General features: G+C 35.5%; 2 protein-coding genes across 3 annotated transcripts in view; one reads left to right on the top strand and one right to left on the bottom strand.

Annotated features, from left to right (window-relative positions):
* The window catches only part of LOC136032235 (GRIP and coiled-coil domain-containing protein 1-like), a 132820-nt gene that overhangs the window by 91529 nt on the left and 25301 nt on the right, over positions 1–15990 (top strand). The gene's annotated exons all lie outside the window — the stretch shown is intronic.
* The window catches only part of LOC136032234 (NADH-cytochrome b5 reductase 3-like), a 53654-nt gene that overhangs the window by 16137 nt on the left and 21527 nt on the right, over positions 1–15990 (bottom strand). Inside the window, exons 1-3 of one of the 2 annotated variants that reach the window (XM_065712455.1) lie at positions 15168–15257; positions 10635–10851; positions 615–733 (exon numbers count right to left, since the gene is read on the bottom strand). In XM_065712455.1, coding sequence (XP_065568527.1) covers positions 615–733; positions 10635–10851; positions 15168–15182 — 351 coding nt within the window. In that variant the 5' untranslated portion in view covers positions 15183–15257. Of the gene's footprint in view, positions 1–614; positions 734–10634; positions 10852–15167; positions 15258–15990 lie in introns of those variants that run through there. The other variant, XM_065712454.1, reaches the window with a different exon arrangement.

The following is a 15990-nucleotide window of genomic DNA, read 5'->3' as shown; positions in this document are numbered from 1 at the left end:
ATTTCTTCTGTAATTCTTCTTTTATTTCTTCTGTATTGAACATAAAATTGGGATATTCGAGATGACATTGATAAATGGAGATAAGACGTTCAGAAATATAGATACTAAAAGAATTAGACGAAGTTATGCAAGACTTTCTTCAAAGAAATTTGTTAAGATTTAGTGAGGGCCAAACGATACTCTTTGTGAACAGCCGATTCAATCCCAATCGATATTTATAGGTCAAGGATCTTTTAGGTGGCTGTTAAGCATGGACACAGGTCGGTTTCCTATAGAAAAAGAAAAATATAGCCCGCAAAGGGGTAAAGAAACATTGGACACCTCAATTTAAACTGAAATGAGACTCCAATTAGGGGAACCAACAGGAAGGTTTCTAATTTTGATTCTGGTCCAAGATCATAAGAACATGTTGGAATCAGTTAGGCTATCTATGGGTGAATATTACATAAAATTTGAAAATTAAAAATATGCTGGAGTGATAACTTCACGGTTCAGGAAGTTGCTGGTTCTGGTCTACTTAGTAAATCAACTCTCATTAATTCATATCTTGAAAGAAAGTCATTAAATAATAAAGGGAAATGTTTCAGGGACGAAAAAAGAAGAAAAAGACATACCTTTACAATCAGATCCATATAACCTTTGCAGTCATCGCTAGAGACAGGGGTGTATGGGCGAACAATAAGTTGATCGTTCACACGGGCGGAAAGATAAACATGGGCACCAACAGGTAGTCCTATTAAAAATCATATTCATTATCGTAGCCATACCACTGTCCTCTTCTACCCAATATACAATATCCCAGAGGTGAGTGGGATATACAATATCCCAGAGGGGGTATCCCAGTGGCGAGTGGGATATTGCCACTGTCCTCCTCTACCCATATACAAAAAAGAGAAAAAATTGAGAAAGTACGGATTTCATCGTGAAGAAAGGACGCAAGTAAAATTTTATAAGACTTTCAAGCAACCTCCACCTTGAGGAGTTTGGAAGAGTTCCCTTATTAATAAATATTTATTGATTTAGAATCAATAGAAACTCACAATTTTTCCTCTTTTCTTTGTAATTAATTGAACAAACTTTCCGAAAAAGAAGTTTTCCAACGAAAAGTAAAGGCCATTTTAAACTTAAGATCAGCAGATACAAATACCTGTTAATTTAAACTCAAAACGACCAGAAATTATTATTAAAGCACAAATAAAACCCAAAACGAACAGAAATTAAATAAACAATCATAGTAAAAAAAATACAACAAGTAATAATGTAAATGAATAAATAAATTTTAAAGCGAGTAATGCTTAAATTGAATATGCAAATCAAACTTTAAACGAACAAAAATCACTACAAACAAGAGTTTGGGTATCGCCTGCTTCTCTCTCTGTAAAAGTCTAAATTCTACTGCGTCATTGGCGCTTTACTGAAAACTATATGTGTCTTGAACAGTCTTGGAAAGTATTAAAAAATCAAACTGAATATATAATATAATGATACGAATTGTTGAAAGATACATCAGTTCAAGATTTTATTTCACTGTAATTTCATTTTCATTTTCAATGCTGTAAGAAATGGAAAAGAAAATACTTATAATATAATTCGTTTTCAGTGAAGCGCCAATGACGCAGAATGCTTTGGGTTTTTACAGTTAAGGAAGGGGGCAGTATCCCAACTCTTCTTTGTAGTGAAACTATATTTGTCTTGAACAATCTTAGGAAAAACTATTAAATGAAACTGAATATTTGATGTATAATGATATTAATTACTGAAAAATCATCAGTTCAAAATTTTACAGTAATTTGAATGTTCATTTTCAATATTAAATACAAAAGAAGAATTGAAATTTAACTCGTTTTCAGTAAAGCGCCAATGACGCAGTAGGTTTTAGACTTTTACAGTGAGAGAAGGAGGCAATACCCAAACTCTTGTTTGTAGCGATTTTTGTTCGTTTCAAGCTTGATTTCCATATTCAATTTAAGTTTCACTCGTTTTAAGATTTATTTATTTATTTTATTAGTGTCTATTGTATGTTTGCTTGCATTTATTGTTTATTTATTTTCTGTTCGTTTTGGGTTTCATTTATACTTCAATAGCAAAATATCTTTTTCGTTTTAAGCTTTATTTGTATATTCAATTTAAGAATTGCTCACTTTAAAATTTATTTATTCATTTATATTATTATTTGTTGTATGTTTTTTGGCTCTCTGTTCGTTTGTTGTTTAAGTTTTTGGTCTGTTTGTTTAATCTTTGTTCGTTTTGGGCTTCATTTATTGGCTTTAATAGTAATTTTTGGTCATTTTGAGTTTGAATTTTAACAGGTATTTGTACCAGCTGATCGTAAGTTTAAAATGACCTTTACTTTTCTTTGCAAAATTCTTTTTCGGAGAGCTTTTTTTAAATTAATTTTTGTCCGTTTTTGATTGCAAAAATTTTTAAGTTTTTAAAAATTCCTTATTTACAAATCAAACTTTTTTTTTAACATCAAATGCTCATCAAAGTATCAAAACTAGTATCAAAGTAACAATATCAAGTGAAAAAAAAAATGACAAAGTAAAGAAAGCATCAAAGTAAACAAGGTATCAAAGTAATAATATCAAGTGAAAAAAATGACAAAGTAAACAAGGTATCAAAGTAACAATATCAAGTGAAAACAAATGACAAAGTAAAGAAAGCATCAAAGTAAACAAGGTATCAAAGTAACAATAAGCAGCTTGCATAACTTACATCCCTTTCACCGTAAATCGAAGTTGCCACGTAAATCAATAAATCCAAGTATTGAAGCAAACTAAGCGTCGAAGTAAGAGTAAGCAAGTTCCGTAACTCGGAACCCTTTCCCCGGGGTTGGGGGGTTCAACCCCAGAAGCATAGTTATTTGGCCTTTTAACTCTTTTGAACAAAATGATAACCTCAAAATTTCAAACGGATGCCCTTTGAAAAACTGATGCGTGGGCTAGTTGCCCATTGATAAATTTGACTCTTAAAAAAGAACCAGAAGTTCAATTTCAGATCAAATAAGCCCCCTCCAAAGTTAATACGACCACCCCTTCCATAAAACCTAATCTTCTAATAATAGGCAACTTACATATGTAAACATCCTTGCTCCGAAGGCTATGGAGGATTTCTTGGCCCCTAAGTTATAGTAATTATAAATTTTGGATTATTTTGAACAAAATGGCTATTTCAAAATTTTGACAAGATGCACTTGGGGAAAAAATTCACAAGAGGGGTGGGCGTTCGTTACTATTTGATCACTTTCGATTCTTAAAAGGGGCATGATAAATTTCGAATTCCAGTCGAATGAACCTCCTCCAAAGTTTATACGACCACGCTTTTCATAGAAGCTTTATATGTTAACAATGGGCTGCTAGTATAACTTATAGCCCTTTCCCCCAGGGCTGGGAAATTCAAACCCGGAACCGTAGCAGTTTGACATTTGGATGATTTTGAACAAAATAGCTAACTGAAAATTTTGATCGGAAACATTTAGACAAAAATGGCGTGGAGGAGGTTGCTTGTCGTTCGATTATTCTTGATCTTTAAAAACGGAGCTAGGACTTCTGATTTAAATCGAATGAGCCTTTTCCAAAGTCTATACGAGTACCCCTTTGATAAAAACCTTATATATGAATAATGCACAGCTTGCATAACTTACAACCCTTGCCCTGGGGGAAGTGGGAGGTTTTGTCAACCCCCGAGGCATAGTGATTTTAAGTACTTCATTTTTTGACTATTTTCGACATAATGCCATCTCAACAATTTGGTTGGCTGCATTTGAGGAAAAGAGGGTGTGAAAGGGGGGAGGGGGTTTGGTGCCCTCCAATGACATTTGACTCTTAAAAAGGGCACTATAAATTAATATTTCTAATTTAATGAGCCCTTCCGAAGTTCATAACACCACCCCTTGCATATGAAGCACCTGTGGGGGGGGGGGAACAATAAAAAATTACTGAAGCTATATAAGCTTCACTCTGTGTCGACACCAGAGTTTTTGTTATCTGACCCTTGAACTATTTTTAATAAAATGTATATGTCGAAATTTTATCTGATACATTTTGGGAAAAAAGGGACGGGGGGAGGAAATTTTGTTATCTGACCCTTGAACTATTTTTAACAAAATGGCAATCTAAAAATTTTTACCTGACGAATTTGGGGGGGGGGAATGAGCGGGGAGAGGTTAGTTGCCCTCCGATCACTTTTAAATCTTCAAAAGTGAACTAGAACTTTGAATTTCCAATCAAATGAGCCCTCTCTGAAGTTTATACGAGCATCCCTTCCATTTTAACATATGGCTTTTCCATTTTCCATTTAACAAAATGGCTATCTCAAAATTGTTATCTGATGCAATTGGGGAAAAAAGGGTGTGAGGGGGTGGGAGAGGGCTGATTGTTGCCCTCGTATATTTTTCAACTCTGAAAAAGTGAACTAGAACTTTTAATTTCCAATCAATTGAACCCTCTTTGAAGTTTCTACGAGCATCCCTTCTATAAAAACCATATTTGCCCACAGGGCATAACTTACAACATCTGCCCCCAGGCCCTGGGGGCTTGAGTCAACCCAGGAGCTTTTGTTATATAATCTTTGGACTATTTTAAACAAAATTACTACCTCAAAGTTTTTATTGGATGCATTGGGGGGAAAAAGAGCGTGGGGTGGCTAGTTGCCCTCGGATCACTTTTGACTCTTAAAAATGACACTAGAAATCTCGATTTCCAATCGAGCTTAATGCAAAATCTCCCTTCATTTGAAAGAATACATCTGAACTAAGCTTGCAATGTGTGTGCTGATGGCTGTGGCACCTTCCATCTTACTGGGCAACCGGTAGTCTTAACAAGATTAAATAAAAAAAAACTAATTTTTTTAGCTGAAAGTAAGGAGCGACATTAAAACTTAAAACGAACAGAAATTACTCCGTATATGAAATGGGTTGTCCCTTTCGCAATCCCTCGCTCTTTACGTTAAAGTTTTTAATTGTTTTAAAAAGTAGAATTGTGGCAAAGAGTCAAACTTTAGCGTAAAGAGCGAGGGATTGCGGAGGGGACAACCCATTTCATATACGGAGTAATTTCTATTCGTTTTAAGTTTTAATGTCGCTCCTTACTTTCAGCTAAAAAAATTATTTTTTTTATTTAATTTCTGAATGTTTTTGAATTAATGCATGTTTGGTTTTGGCTCTCCGCACATATGTTATTAAAATGAAATTTGTATATTAGCTCTTTTTTGGCTAAATGGCTTTCTCTTAGTTTTGATCAGACGATTTTGAGAAATAAGGGGTGGAGAAGGAGGCCTAGTTGCCCTCCAGTTTTTCGGTAATAAAAAGGCAACTAGAACTTTTAATTTTTAACGAACGTTTTTATTAGTAAAAAATATACGTAACTTAAGAATCAACTTACGTAACAAACTTTCATAATCTTATATTTTTATTATGTATACAAGGGGGTTTGTATCCTCGTTAATACCTCGCTCTTTACACTAAATCTTAAGTTTTGTCCCAATTCTTTAAGAATGACCCCTGAATCAGAAAGGCCGTAGAATAAATAGTTGAAATTACTAAAAATACTTTAGCATAAAGAGCGAGGTATATATCTCCTCCTAAATACCTCGCTCTTTATGCTAAAGTATTTTTAGAACCCCTCATATGCGTAATAATCTCTGTTCGTTTTAAGTTTAAATGCTATCCTTCCTTTCATTTGAAAAAACGTTTTCATGTTTATTTTTCATTGTTTTCTTATAATAATGCTAGAAAATCCTGCGCCCTTTTCATTGAATTTTTCTTCCCCCATGACAGATTCCTCCAAGGAAAGATCCTCCAACATAGCCCCCTCCCCTCAGCCCCACCCCCAAACAAAATAAAATCCCCCTGAAAACGTCTGTACACTTCCCAATAACCATTAGTATATGTAAACACTGGTCAAAGTTTGTAACTTGCAGCCCCTCCCCCAGGGATTGTGGGGGAGTAAGTCATCCCCAAAGACATAGTTATTATGGTTTTCGACTATGTTGAACAAAATGGCTATCTAAAATTTTGATCCGTTGACTTCGGGAAAAAAAAATGAGCGTGGGAGGGGGCCTAGATGCCCTCCAATTTTTTTGGTCACTTAAAAAGTGCACTAGAACTTTTCATTTCCGTTAGAATGAGCCCTCTTGCGACATTCTAGGACCACTTGGTCGATACGATGACCCCTGGGAAAAAGAAAAAAAAACAAACAAACAAATAAACACGTACCCGTGATTTGTCTTCTGGCAAAAAATACAAAATTCCACATTTTTGTAGATAGGAGCTTGAAATTTCTACAGTAGGGTTCTCTGATACGCTGAATCTGATGGTGTCATTTTCGTTAAAATTCTACGACTTTTAGGGGGTGTTTCCCCCTATTTTCTTAAATAAGGCAAATTTTCTCAGGCTCGTAACTTTTGATGGGTAAGACTAAACTTGATGAAACTTATATATTTAAAATCAGCATTAAAATGCGATTGTTTTGATGAAGCTATTGATATCAAAATTTAATTTTTTAGAGTTTTGGTTACTATTGAGCCGGGTCGCTCCTTACTACAGTTCGTTACCACGAACTGTTTGAAACATTAGTTTTTGAATATCGAAGAAGTGTGATAAATAGTGTAACTTGATTGTAAAGAGTGGATACTTTATAAAGGTCGACCGCCTCCTTTTTATTTATGAAAATTCTATTCTAATTTGAAAAGAAAACACAACTACATAAACCCTTTTGCTGAAGCATTGTTAAACAACATTCAAAAATAAGTATGAAGAGCAAGTGATTAGGGGGCTAGCAGATCCCCTATTCCAATTGATGATGACCCTTATTGTCAGATTAAAACGAACATAAATTAAACAAAAATAAAGTTTTGTTTCAGATGAGAGTAAAGAACAGCATTAAAACTAAACGAACAGTTGGCATCCCGTCAATGTTGGACCTGCCACCCCCACAGTCCCGTTCCTTACGCTAAGGTTTTAATTTCCGCGGTGGCTCATGAAGGATTGCTCCAGTGCCATCGAGTACATCAAGTACCATCAAGAATGCACCATCGCACGGCAGTATAATCTCTGAAACTAGGGGGCAATACGGACAGCCTTTCCATGGTTTGTGATTAAGTGGCCATCTCACAATAAGTATAATTAATCATTGAAAAAAAAAACCTTGCAGCATTTCTTTTTCAGACAACTCACGGTAACGAATTGTAAATAAAGAGCAGACCGTGAAGTTTTACAACAATATAAAAATCAAAGAATCCAATTTTTATGTTGAGGACAAATACATAGACTTCAATATCACCATATTGTGGGTCTGCTAATGAAACAAGCTGTTTGCTCGAAAAAGTCCCCTGTATTCTTTGACTGTTGACATATGTAGTGCTTTTGACAATGTAATTCATTCAAATGCTTTGTTTCCTCTAGCAGCCTCAGGTGTTAACCTTTCTATTGTTTCCGTGCGTAAGTATTGGTATGCTAATTCTTCAGTTAGGGTGAAGTGGAATGGTACTGTAGGGGAGTATATTCCTCTTAAAAAAGGCGTTAGGCAAGGTGCCGTGTTATCCTCGAGTATATTTAAATGTGTTTTAGCTTCGTGTCTCCAACGTCTTCAACCGTCAATTTTTTACAATGATAATTTAGGCATTAGTCACATTGCATAAGCTGATGATGTTCTGCTTCTTAGCCGGACCAACTTAGACCGGCTTTCAGCCGCACTATCTACAGTAGGCCCTTTCAGTTAATGCCTCCAAATGTGAGTTTTTGTGTTTTGGGATTCCTCCACCAGCATCACCTCTTTGCTTGGGTTCTTCAACTATACCATGTTCAGCAAGTATTAAATGGTTGGGTCTCTCTTTTTCCACGTCACTTTCGTCTACTTGCTCCGCTATTACGTCCAGCGTGCTGAAAAAGTATGCGGGTTGGTTACGGAAAAATTTCACCAAATCGTGGTCGGTATAACCGAAAAGGACTATGCCGTCTTTATTCTAGTTTTTGTGCCCCTGCTGTTTTTATCTTTCTGGTTTTGCTTTCCTCCTTCGCAAGAAGGATACAAAGAAAATACGCTCAGGATATTTTAAGTATTGCAAGTATTTGCTGCGTCTGCCTCGGTGGTATCGGAATCATACAGTCGTTTCTAAATTTGACATCACTGATGCGCCCTCGCGACTGAAACATTTATCTAAAGATATATCTCTTAAAACTCAGCAAATGATTGGTGTTTTTGACCCTCTTTGGCCATTTTTTGAATTGAGGTAATTTATTTATGTTGTATGTTATTATGCTGTTATGTTATTTATGTTATTATGTTTTTTTCTTGTTTTTTTCTTTTTTTGTGTGTTTACTCCACAGTTTTATGTATTTTTTGGGTTATAAATAAATTATTATTATCATTATTAATATGTTTAAAGTTACGCATCAGAAGTTATTAGTAGACAAAAATTTTAATAATTTTAGAAAGAGGGAGAAAACATGGGGAGCAATCCTGATGAAAATTAGACTATTAAATTCAGCGTGTATGAGAGCTCTTTAGCGAAGGTTTCAGGTTCCTATATACAAAACCCAAAATTTCGCATTTTTCGAAGGATATGTTTCTTTGTCTTTTTGGTGTATTTCTTGGCCCAAGGGGTGAAGGGTTAAGGAGTATGGCTATACCCTAATGCATAAGGTAATTTCTGTTTGTTTTAATTCTGAGCTAGACTCTTCATTTGTATTGAAAAAAAATGTTCTTACATAATTTATGGTCCTTCGTAATCGTAATACCATATTTAGAAGTATTTTAAATGTGCGGTGGGCAGCCTAATCCACAGCCCCCTGCTCTTTACGCTTTAATGTTACTTTTATATAGCGATTCTTTACGAATAGAGGCTAATTATATGCATTTACTTTAGACAATAAAATAAAATTTTCGTAAATGAGAGTGAAGATGCTGTTGCTATCAAACGGACAATCGACCATCTATACCAAAGCTAAACCTTGTTACCACATTACTTCGATGTTCAAAGTGTCATTTTAAGTCAGAAAGCACCGTTTCCTCAATAAAATGAAAGCTTTCCCCTTTTCGCCACTCCCCTTTCCCCCTTCACCACCCTTTCACTATGATATCCGTTGATAACCCTTGAAATGAAGGGATATTACACGGTAGCTTCCAGTCTTCATATTAACCTGAAGGACATCTCACAGAAAATCTGTGTCAAAAAACAATTTGGGGGATTTAGGTACCCCTTCTTCCCCCCCCCAAAAAAAAATCCACCGACGTTCCTCTTAACAACTGGTTACTACATAATGAGTCATTAATAGCCGTTCATTTTGTATGAAATGCATATCTGTGCAGAGACGAATGCAGCGAAGTAGTATATAACCTATATAGCCAGGTAGTCTATGTAAATAACTTTTCGATAGTTTTAACCGATTGGCCGTCTCATATTTTCATTCGATAGCGCATTGGCCTTATTTCTGCCAGCATTGATGTTTTGCAGCAAACATAACAAAAATCCGTCCTTTGCTGTGATCTCTTCTGATTTAAAAAGGACAACAAATAACAACAACATATCCGTGACTATCCTTCTTGGGAAAATTGCGAAATTCTCTATTTATGTAAATAGAGAATTTGGTAGACAAAGGACCTCCAATCGTGTGCAATTTTTTTCGAGACTACGTCGCTTTTGGATTTTTTTTTTCTAAAAGTATGCACCTTTTCTTATACTAAAGCTATTTTGATGGGTAATCAGAAATTATAGATTTTTCAGTATTTGAAATCAGCATTTAAAGCTGATTCTTTTGAAGCAAATCGTGTTATCAAATTTAGCTTGATGGAGTTTCAGTTTTTATGCAGCCCAAATGGATGATTTCCATATAAAGCAGTTTCTCAAACCTCCTTGTATCCTTCAAACAAGTAGAAAGGTACCTTTACATAAGTTGACCAAGCTCAACAATAGTTCTCAAAAGGTAACATAATTCAAGTTCCATAATCACCAGTGACACAGGCTATGGAACTGTTGGTTGCCATTTGTATTCAAAAGGCACAATAATTACCCGTGTACCAAAGTTAAAATTGCCAGTGACAAAAGCTATGGAGCTTTTCGTTGTCCTTTATTCTCAAAACATGCCATAATTACCCATATACCAAAGTTCCATAATTACCAGCGAAACAAGCTATGGAACTGTTGGTTGTCCTTTGTTCTTAAAAGGTATCATAATTACCCAAAAACCAAAAGTTCCATAATTACCAGTGAAACCAGCTATGGAACTGTTGGTTGTCTTTTGTTCTTAAAAGGTATCACAATTACCCATAAACCAAAATTTCCATAATTGCCAGCGACACAAGAACCTGTCGATTGTCCTTTATTCATATAATGATGAAATACGAAGCTACACTAGGAAACCATCTTTAAGCCAATTGCTCTGGTATGAAAATGCCCGCTACAAATAAGATTGTAGCTACATCTGGAGATGTTGACTTACAAGCCACCACATGGAACAGTAACTGTCTAGTTAAGTGATACATATACAATTGTAGATTATGTGTAATATTTGAACGAAAATATAACTGAATGACGTGAATATTTTCTTGGATTAAGGGTAGGGAAGAACGGTCGAACTGCGAACCACTTGTTATACGTATAACTGTGATATTGAAAAGGCTAAAAATATAACTCACCAAGAATATGATTACTAGATGGCAGTGCAAAACGAAATCTTCGTGTGTCGGGACTGATTTCTTCTTTTTCAATAAGCTTCAACGGATATTTAGCTGTGGGGTCCAATAAGGTCTTGGGCGGCTGGGGTTTTCCCTCTTTCTTTCCCCTTGATAGCAGAAGCTTTGCTATCACAGCAGTTACAACTACTACAGCTAGGCTTACGGCCAGGGGTAAAGTCTGCAAAATGGATTTAGAATTTGGTTGAACAAAAACGGCTACAAACAAGTAAACAGCGTACAAAAGAGAAAAAATTTTCCCTTCAACGGCAAAAATATTTTGAGAAGGGGGGGGGGGAACAACACTTCCGTATTTTTTATAGATTGATAGTCTGAATAGATACCAAATAATATGACAAAATCCTTGCAGTAAAGCGATCGACTAAACATCCACTGCGCTTCTAATAATAAAGACTGAAATAATGGCAATTCGTCAATCCATTTAGAGAAGCAAACTTAAAAAACGGGGTTTGTCTTCTTCATTAGGAGTCCTTTACTGCTTGCAAGAAAAACGAAGCGCAAGGACATTGCAAAAACATCTGCTATAAGCAGGCTATTATTAATCAATACGTCTATTGTTCAGAATATACAATACAGTTTATCAAAATAACTAATATATTTTGAACAGCTTTGAGTATGTGCAGGAGCATAGCTCCAGAATTTTTAGTCGGGAGGGGGGTCCAAATCCGGATAGTCAAGAGGCATAGGCTATATAATATTTTTTCTCCAAACTATTGGGAGGTAACTGCCACTCGAAACGACATCCCTGAGTAGTTGGCATTGTTTTTCATTATTTTGCTCTCCTTTTCAAGTCACGTTTAGTTACTTAAGATCTCTTGAGCAGCAACTGTCAGCATGACAACTAAAACAGTAGGCGGCTGCCCTTTCTTAGCAGAACCTTAGCTTTCATTAAAAAAAAAGAAAAAATATGCACCAAATTTCTCTTGCTTACTTCTTTTTGATTCCTTGCTTGCAAATCAATGTTGCTGTTTTTATTTATTTATTATTGTTGTTAAATATGTTCCTTGACTTGTTGTTTTTTTAGTCAAATGCTTTTAATGGGAACAGTGAAGATGTTAAAAGTACAATAGCCAAGGCTCAGGGTGTTTTTTCACAGTTAAAAAAAGTTTGGAGGGATAGGAAGATAGACTAGAATATTGGAAGCTACAGTGATGACAGTGATCAAATTAGGCTCTGAAGCACGGGGGCCCCGAAAAGCGGATGGAAATTTACTAGATGATTTCCAGAGAAATTGCCTACGGATTGTTCTGGATACCCGGCTGACTGACCGTATTTCAAACAGTAGGCTGTACGAAAGATGTAGTACGATCCGGCTTTCTAGGGTTATAAGGAAAGAAAGGTTGAGATGGCTAGGCCACGTTCTGCGGATGAAGAATGACAGATTGCCGAAGATTGTCCTTATCGGTCAACCTTCTAGGGCTAAACGGAAAGCAGGTCGTTCTCGCCAGGGGTGGGAGTGTGTCCTAAATAAAGCTTTAAAGGAAATGAGAACTTCTTGGGAGGATGTAAAGAGGGAGGCTTTGAATAGATTGGGTTGGAAGAGGAGCGTGCATAGCTGTGTTGGCCTCAGGCGGCTTGGTTCTGCGGTGAGCTATTAGTATTAGTAGGAGTTATTAAATATGTTCCTTGACTTGTTGTTTTTTTAGTCAAATGCTAATTTTATCGGAATAGCGATAAACCTTTGAGAATTCTATTTTTGTCACTTGAATTTCAGTTCTGACCACTTTGTTTTTAATATGGTGCTGCAGTGAGTTGTTAGTAGTAGTTTTTTATTTCAACAAGAAAAATAAAACAGAAAAAACATACCTCTTTTCTTATTTAATAAGTTAGAGAAAGCCAGTAGAGAATATAGCACGCAAAAAAGAAAAGGTCAGCCAAAGTAACTTCTTCTAAGGAGATACAACAGAAACAAATAAATGCATTAATCTGTGTTCTCTATCCTTATTTACTGGCTCTCAGCCATAGAAACTTTAATCAAGTCCTTTACAATAGCAGAAGATTGGAAACTCCCAACCCGGCAATATATTGCATTGATTGTTTAGTTTTGGAGATATAACTACTTAGACTAAGCAGGGTCTGTTCGCTCTCCACTTTAAATTTGACTTGAAATCAGTTTTAGGATGATTCTCACGCTATTTGATTATATTGTCTTGCTATAAGGCCATCTATTTTCTGCAAATCAGCTTTTTATGAATCGTGGATGTACATTTTCAGAGTTATTTTAAGGCTTTCTTGAATCTAAGATTTTTTATATCAGATTCTAATATTGAAGGCAGAATTTTAGCCCAATCAACTTTTTACAAGCTTTTCAGTTTCAAACAGTTCGTGGTAACGAACTGTAGTAAGGAGCGATCCGGCTCAATAGTAAACGAAACTCTAAAAAACGGAATTTTGATACTAATAGATACACCAAAAGAATCAGATTTTTATGCTAATTTTAAATATATAAGTGTCATTAAATTTAGCCTTACTCATCAAAAGTTACAAGCCTGAGAAAATTTGCCTTGTTTTGGAAAATAGGGGAAAACACCCCCTAAAAGTTATGCATTCAACGTATCAGAGAACCCTACTGTAGAAATTTCAAGCTCCTATCTACAAAAATGTGGAACTTATTATTTTTTGCCAGAAGACCGATCACGGGTGTGTGTTTATTTGTTTCTTTTTCCCCAGGGGTGATCGTATCGATCAAGTGGTCCTAGAATGTCGCAGGAGGGCTCATTCCGACGGAAACGAAAAGTTCTAGTGCCCTTTTTAAGTGACCAAAAAAATTGGAGGGCACCTAGGCCCCCTCCCACGCTCATTTTTTCCCAAAGTCACTGGATCAAAATTTTGAGATAGCCATTTTGTCCAGCATAGTCAAAAAACAAAATAGCTGTGTCTTTGGGGCTGACTTACTCCCCCACAGTCTCCGGGGGAGGGGCTGCAAGTTACATACTTTGACCAGCGTTTACATACAGTAATGGTTATTTGGAAGTGAAAACCTTTTCAGGGGGATTTTTTGGATGGGGAGGAGGGGTCGAGGGGAGGGGGCTAAGTAGGAGGATCTTCCCTTGGAGGAATTTGTCATGGGAGAAGAGAAATTCCATGAAGAGGGAGCAGGATTTTCTAGCACTATTAAAAAAAAAAACAACGAAAAAAATAAATATGAAAAAAAAATTTCCAATGAAAGTAAGGACCAGCATTAAAACTTAAAACAAACAGAGATTTTTACGCATATGGGGGTTCATCTCTTCCTAAATACCTCACTCTTTACGCTAAAGTATTTTTAGTAATTTCAACTATTTATTCTACAGCCTTTGTAATTCAGGGGTCAATCTTAAAGAAATGGGACAAAATTAAAGCTTTAATGGAAAGAGCGAGGTATTAACGAGGGGGCAAACCCCCTCATATACATATCTTTTACTAATAAAAAACGTTCGTTAAAGATTAAACATTCTAGTTGCCTTTTTAAGTAACCGAAAAATTGGACGGCAACAAGGCCTCCTCCCTCACACTTTTTATCAAAATCGTCTGATCAAAACTAAGAGAAAACCATTTAGCAAAAAAATTAATACGCAAATTTCGTTTTAATTATTCATTTGTGAGAGCCAAAATCAAACATGCATTAATTCAAAAACGTTCAGAAATTAAATAAAAAAAATAAGTTTTTAACTGAAAGTAAGGAGCGACATTAAAACTTAAAACGAGCAGAAATTACTCCGTGTATGAAAGGGGCTGTTCCCTCCTCAACGTCCCGCTCTTTACGCTAAAGTTATTTACTGTTTTATAGCGTAGAATTGAGAGAAAAAGTCAAACTTTAGCGTGAAGAGCGGGACGTTGAGGAGGGAACAGCCCCTTTCATACACGGAGTAATTTCTGTTCGTTTTAAGTTTTAATGTCACTCCTTACTTTCAGTTAAAAACTTGTTTTTTTATTTAATTTCCAATAAAGATCTACATTTTGAAGCATTATATGGCAGCAAAGACTAACCATATTTTTGTGTTAGTTAATTTTTTTTTTAGTCAATATATGTTTCAAGAGGGGAGAAAAGCACCCACTAACATAAATAAGAAACGCTCTAAACAATTTTTGGGGTACACCTTTCTTACTAGTTTAGCATTCTGATAAAAAGCTTTTCATTCCTGTCCACCGAAAATGATGTTTTGAAGTTACAAAAAAAAAAAGAAAAATGAACAGAATAAAAAAAAAGAAATCAGCTAAACTCTTGACACTTGGAACACAAAATAAAAAGATACAATCACTGGTACATGCACAGGGAGATGGGTCTGTAAGGCCAGCCCCCCCCCCCCCCGAATGTCAAAATGTTTTCTCCTTTTCATATAATGAGTTTTCTCTATATAGTGTCTCTATATAGTTTTTGCGGGCGGGGGGTCATTGTTGCCCCTTCCTCCATTAAAAATGAAAATAACAAAAAAATAATCTGGAAAAATATAATACACTATGCGATTCTATCTATCTTACAAATATAAGTCATACCTGAGCATCCAGCATTCTATACACACAGAGCGTGACTATCAATAGAAAATCATAGAAAAAACTTTTAGTGGCAGCTTATCAAAGGTAATTAAATATGATAAGGAAGGACTACTTAGCACACATGTAATACTTTTAATGAAATTTGGCTATTCGCCCGCCCTTAGACTATTACAATGAAGATCCTTTTTATTAATTACAAGAATATCGACTTGTCTTCAGTTAACAGAAAAAAAAAAATGTCAAGGATCAAGTATTTTCTCAGTCTAAGAGTCGCGAAAATGGTTCTCAGCCCTAAAACATGCCCAAAATTACTTGCCAAAAGCCCAAAAGTTAAAAGCCCAAAATTACTTGACTTACAGGGTGCTTTGTGACAAAATTCTAACTTTTATTGTGAAAATTTGAACTTACCAGTGTTTTTTTAGGTAAATTACATCATGAATGGGTAGTAAATTCATAAGGGGATGGTCCAAATTTTGGCTTTCAAATAATGCCTGTTTTTAGTGCCTATCTAGGAAATCAAGTGACTATCAAAGCAAATAGTATTTTAGCATGGTAAATGTCTCTTTTTTCTTTAGCGCTGGAAGATTACTGGATTATCCTAAAATAAAAATTAAGGACTAATTTAAACTATAATATTTTATCTAGATGTTTTTGGCAGGATGTCGGCCATTTCAGAGATATTGAGAATCGGATTTTTATTAGTACTTTACTGAAAGCGTTTTTCAGTGCAACGAATCTAGTTAAGAGTGCAATAGCAAGTGTTTTATTTATGACAAATGTTACTGTGACAAATGTTAACGATATAGTTATAGAACGACAAATG

This window comes from Artemia franciscana, chromosome 10, assembly GCF_032884065.1.
Source record: "Artemia franciscana chromosome 10, ASM3288406v1, whole genome shotgun sequence".
NCBI classification, from domain to species: Eukaryota; Metazoa; Arthropoda; class Branchiopoda; order Anostraca; family Artemiidae; genus Artemia; species Artemia franciscana.
The sequence above is the reverse complement of the archived record's forward strand: the minus strand, read 5'-3'. Positions and strand labels throughout refer to the sequence as shown.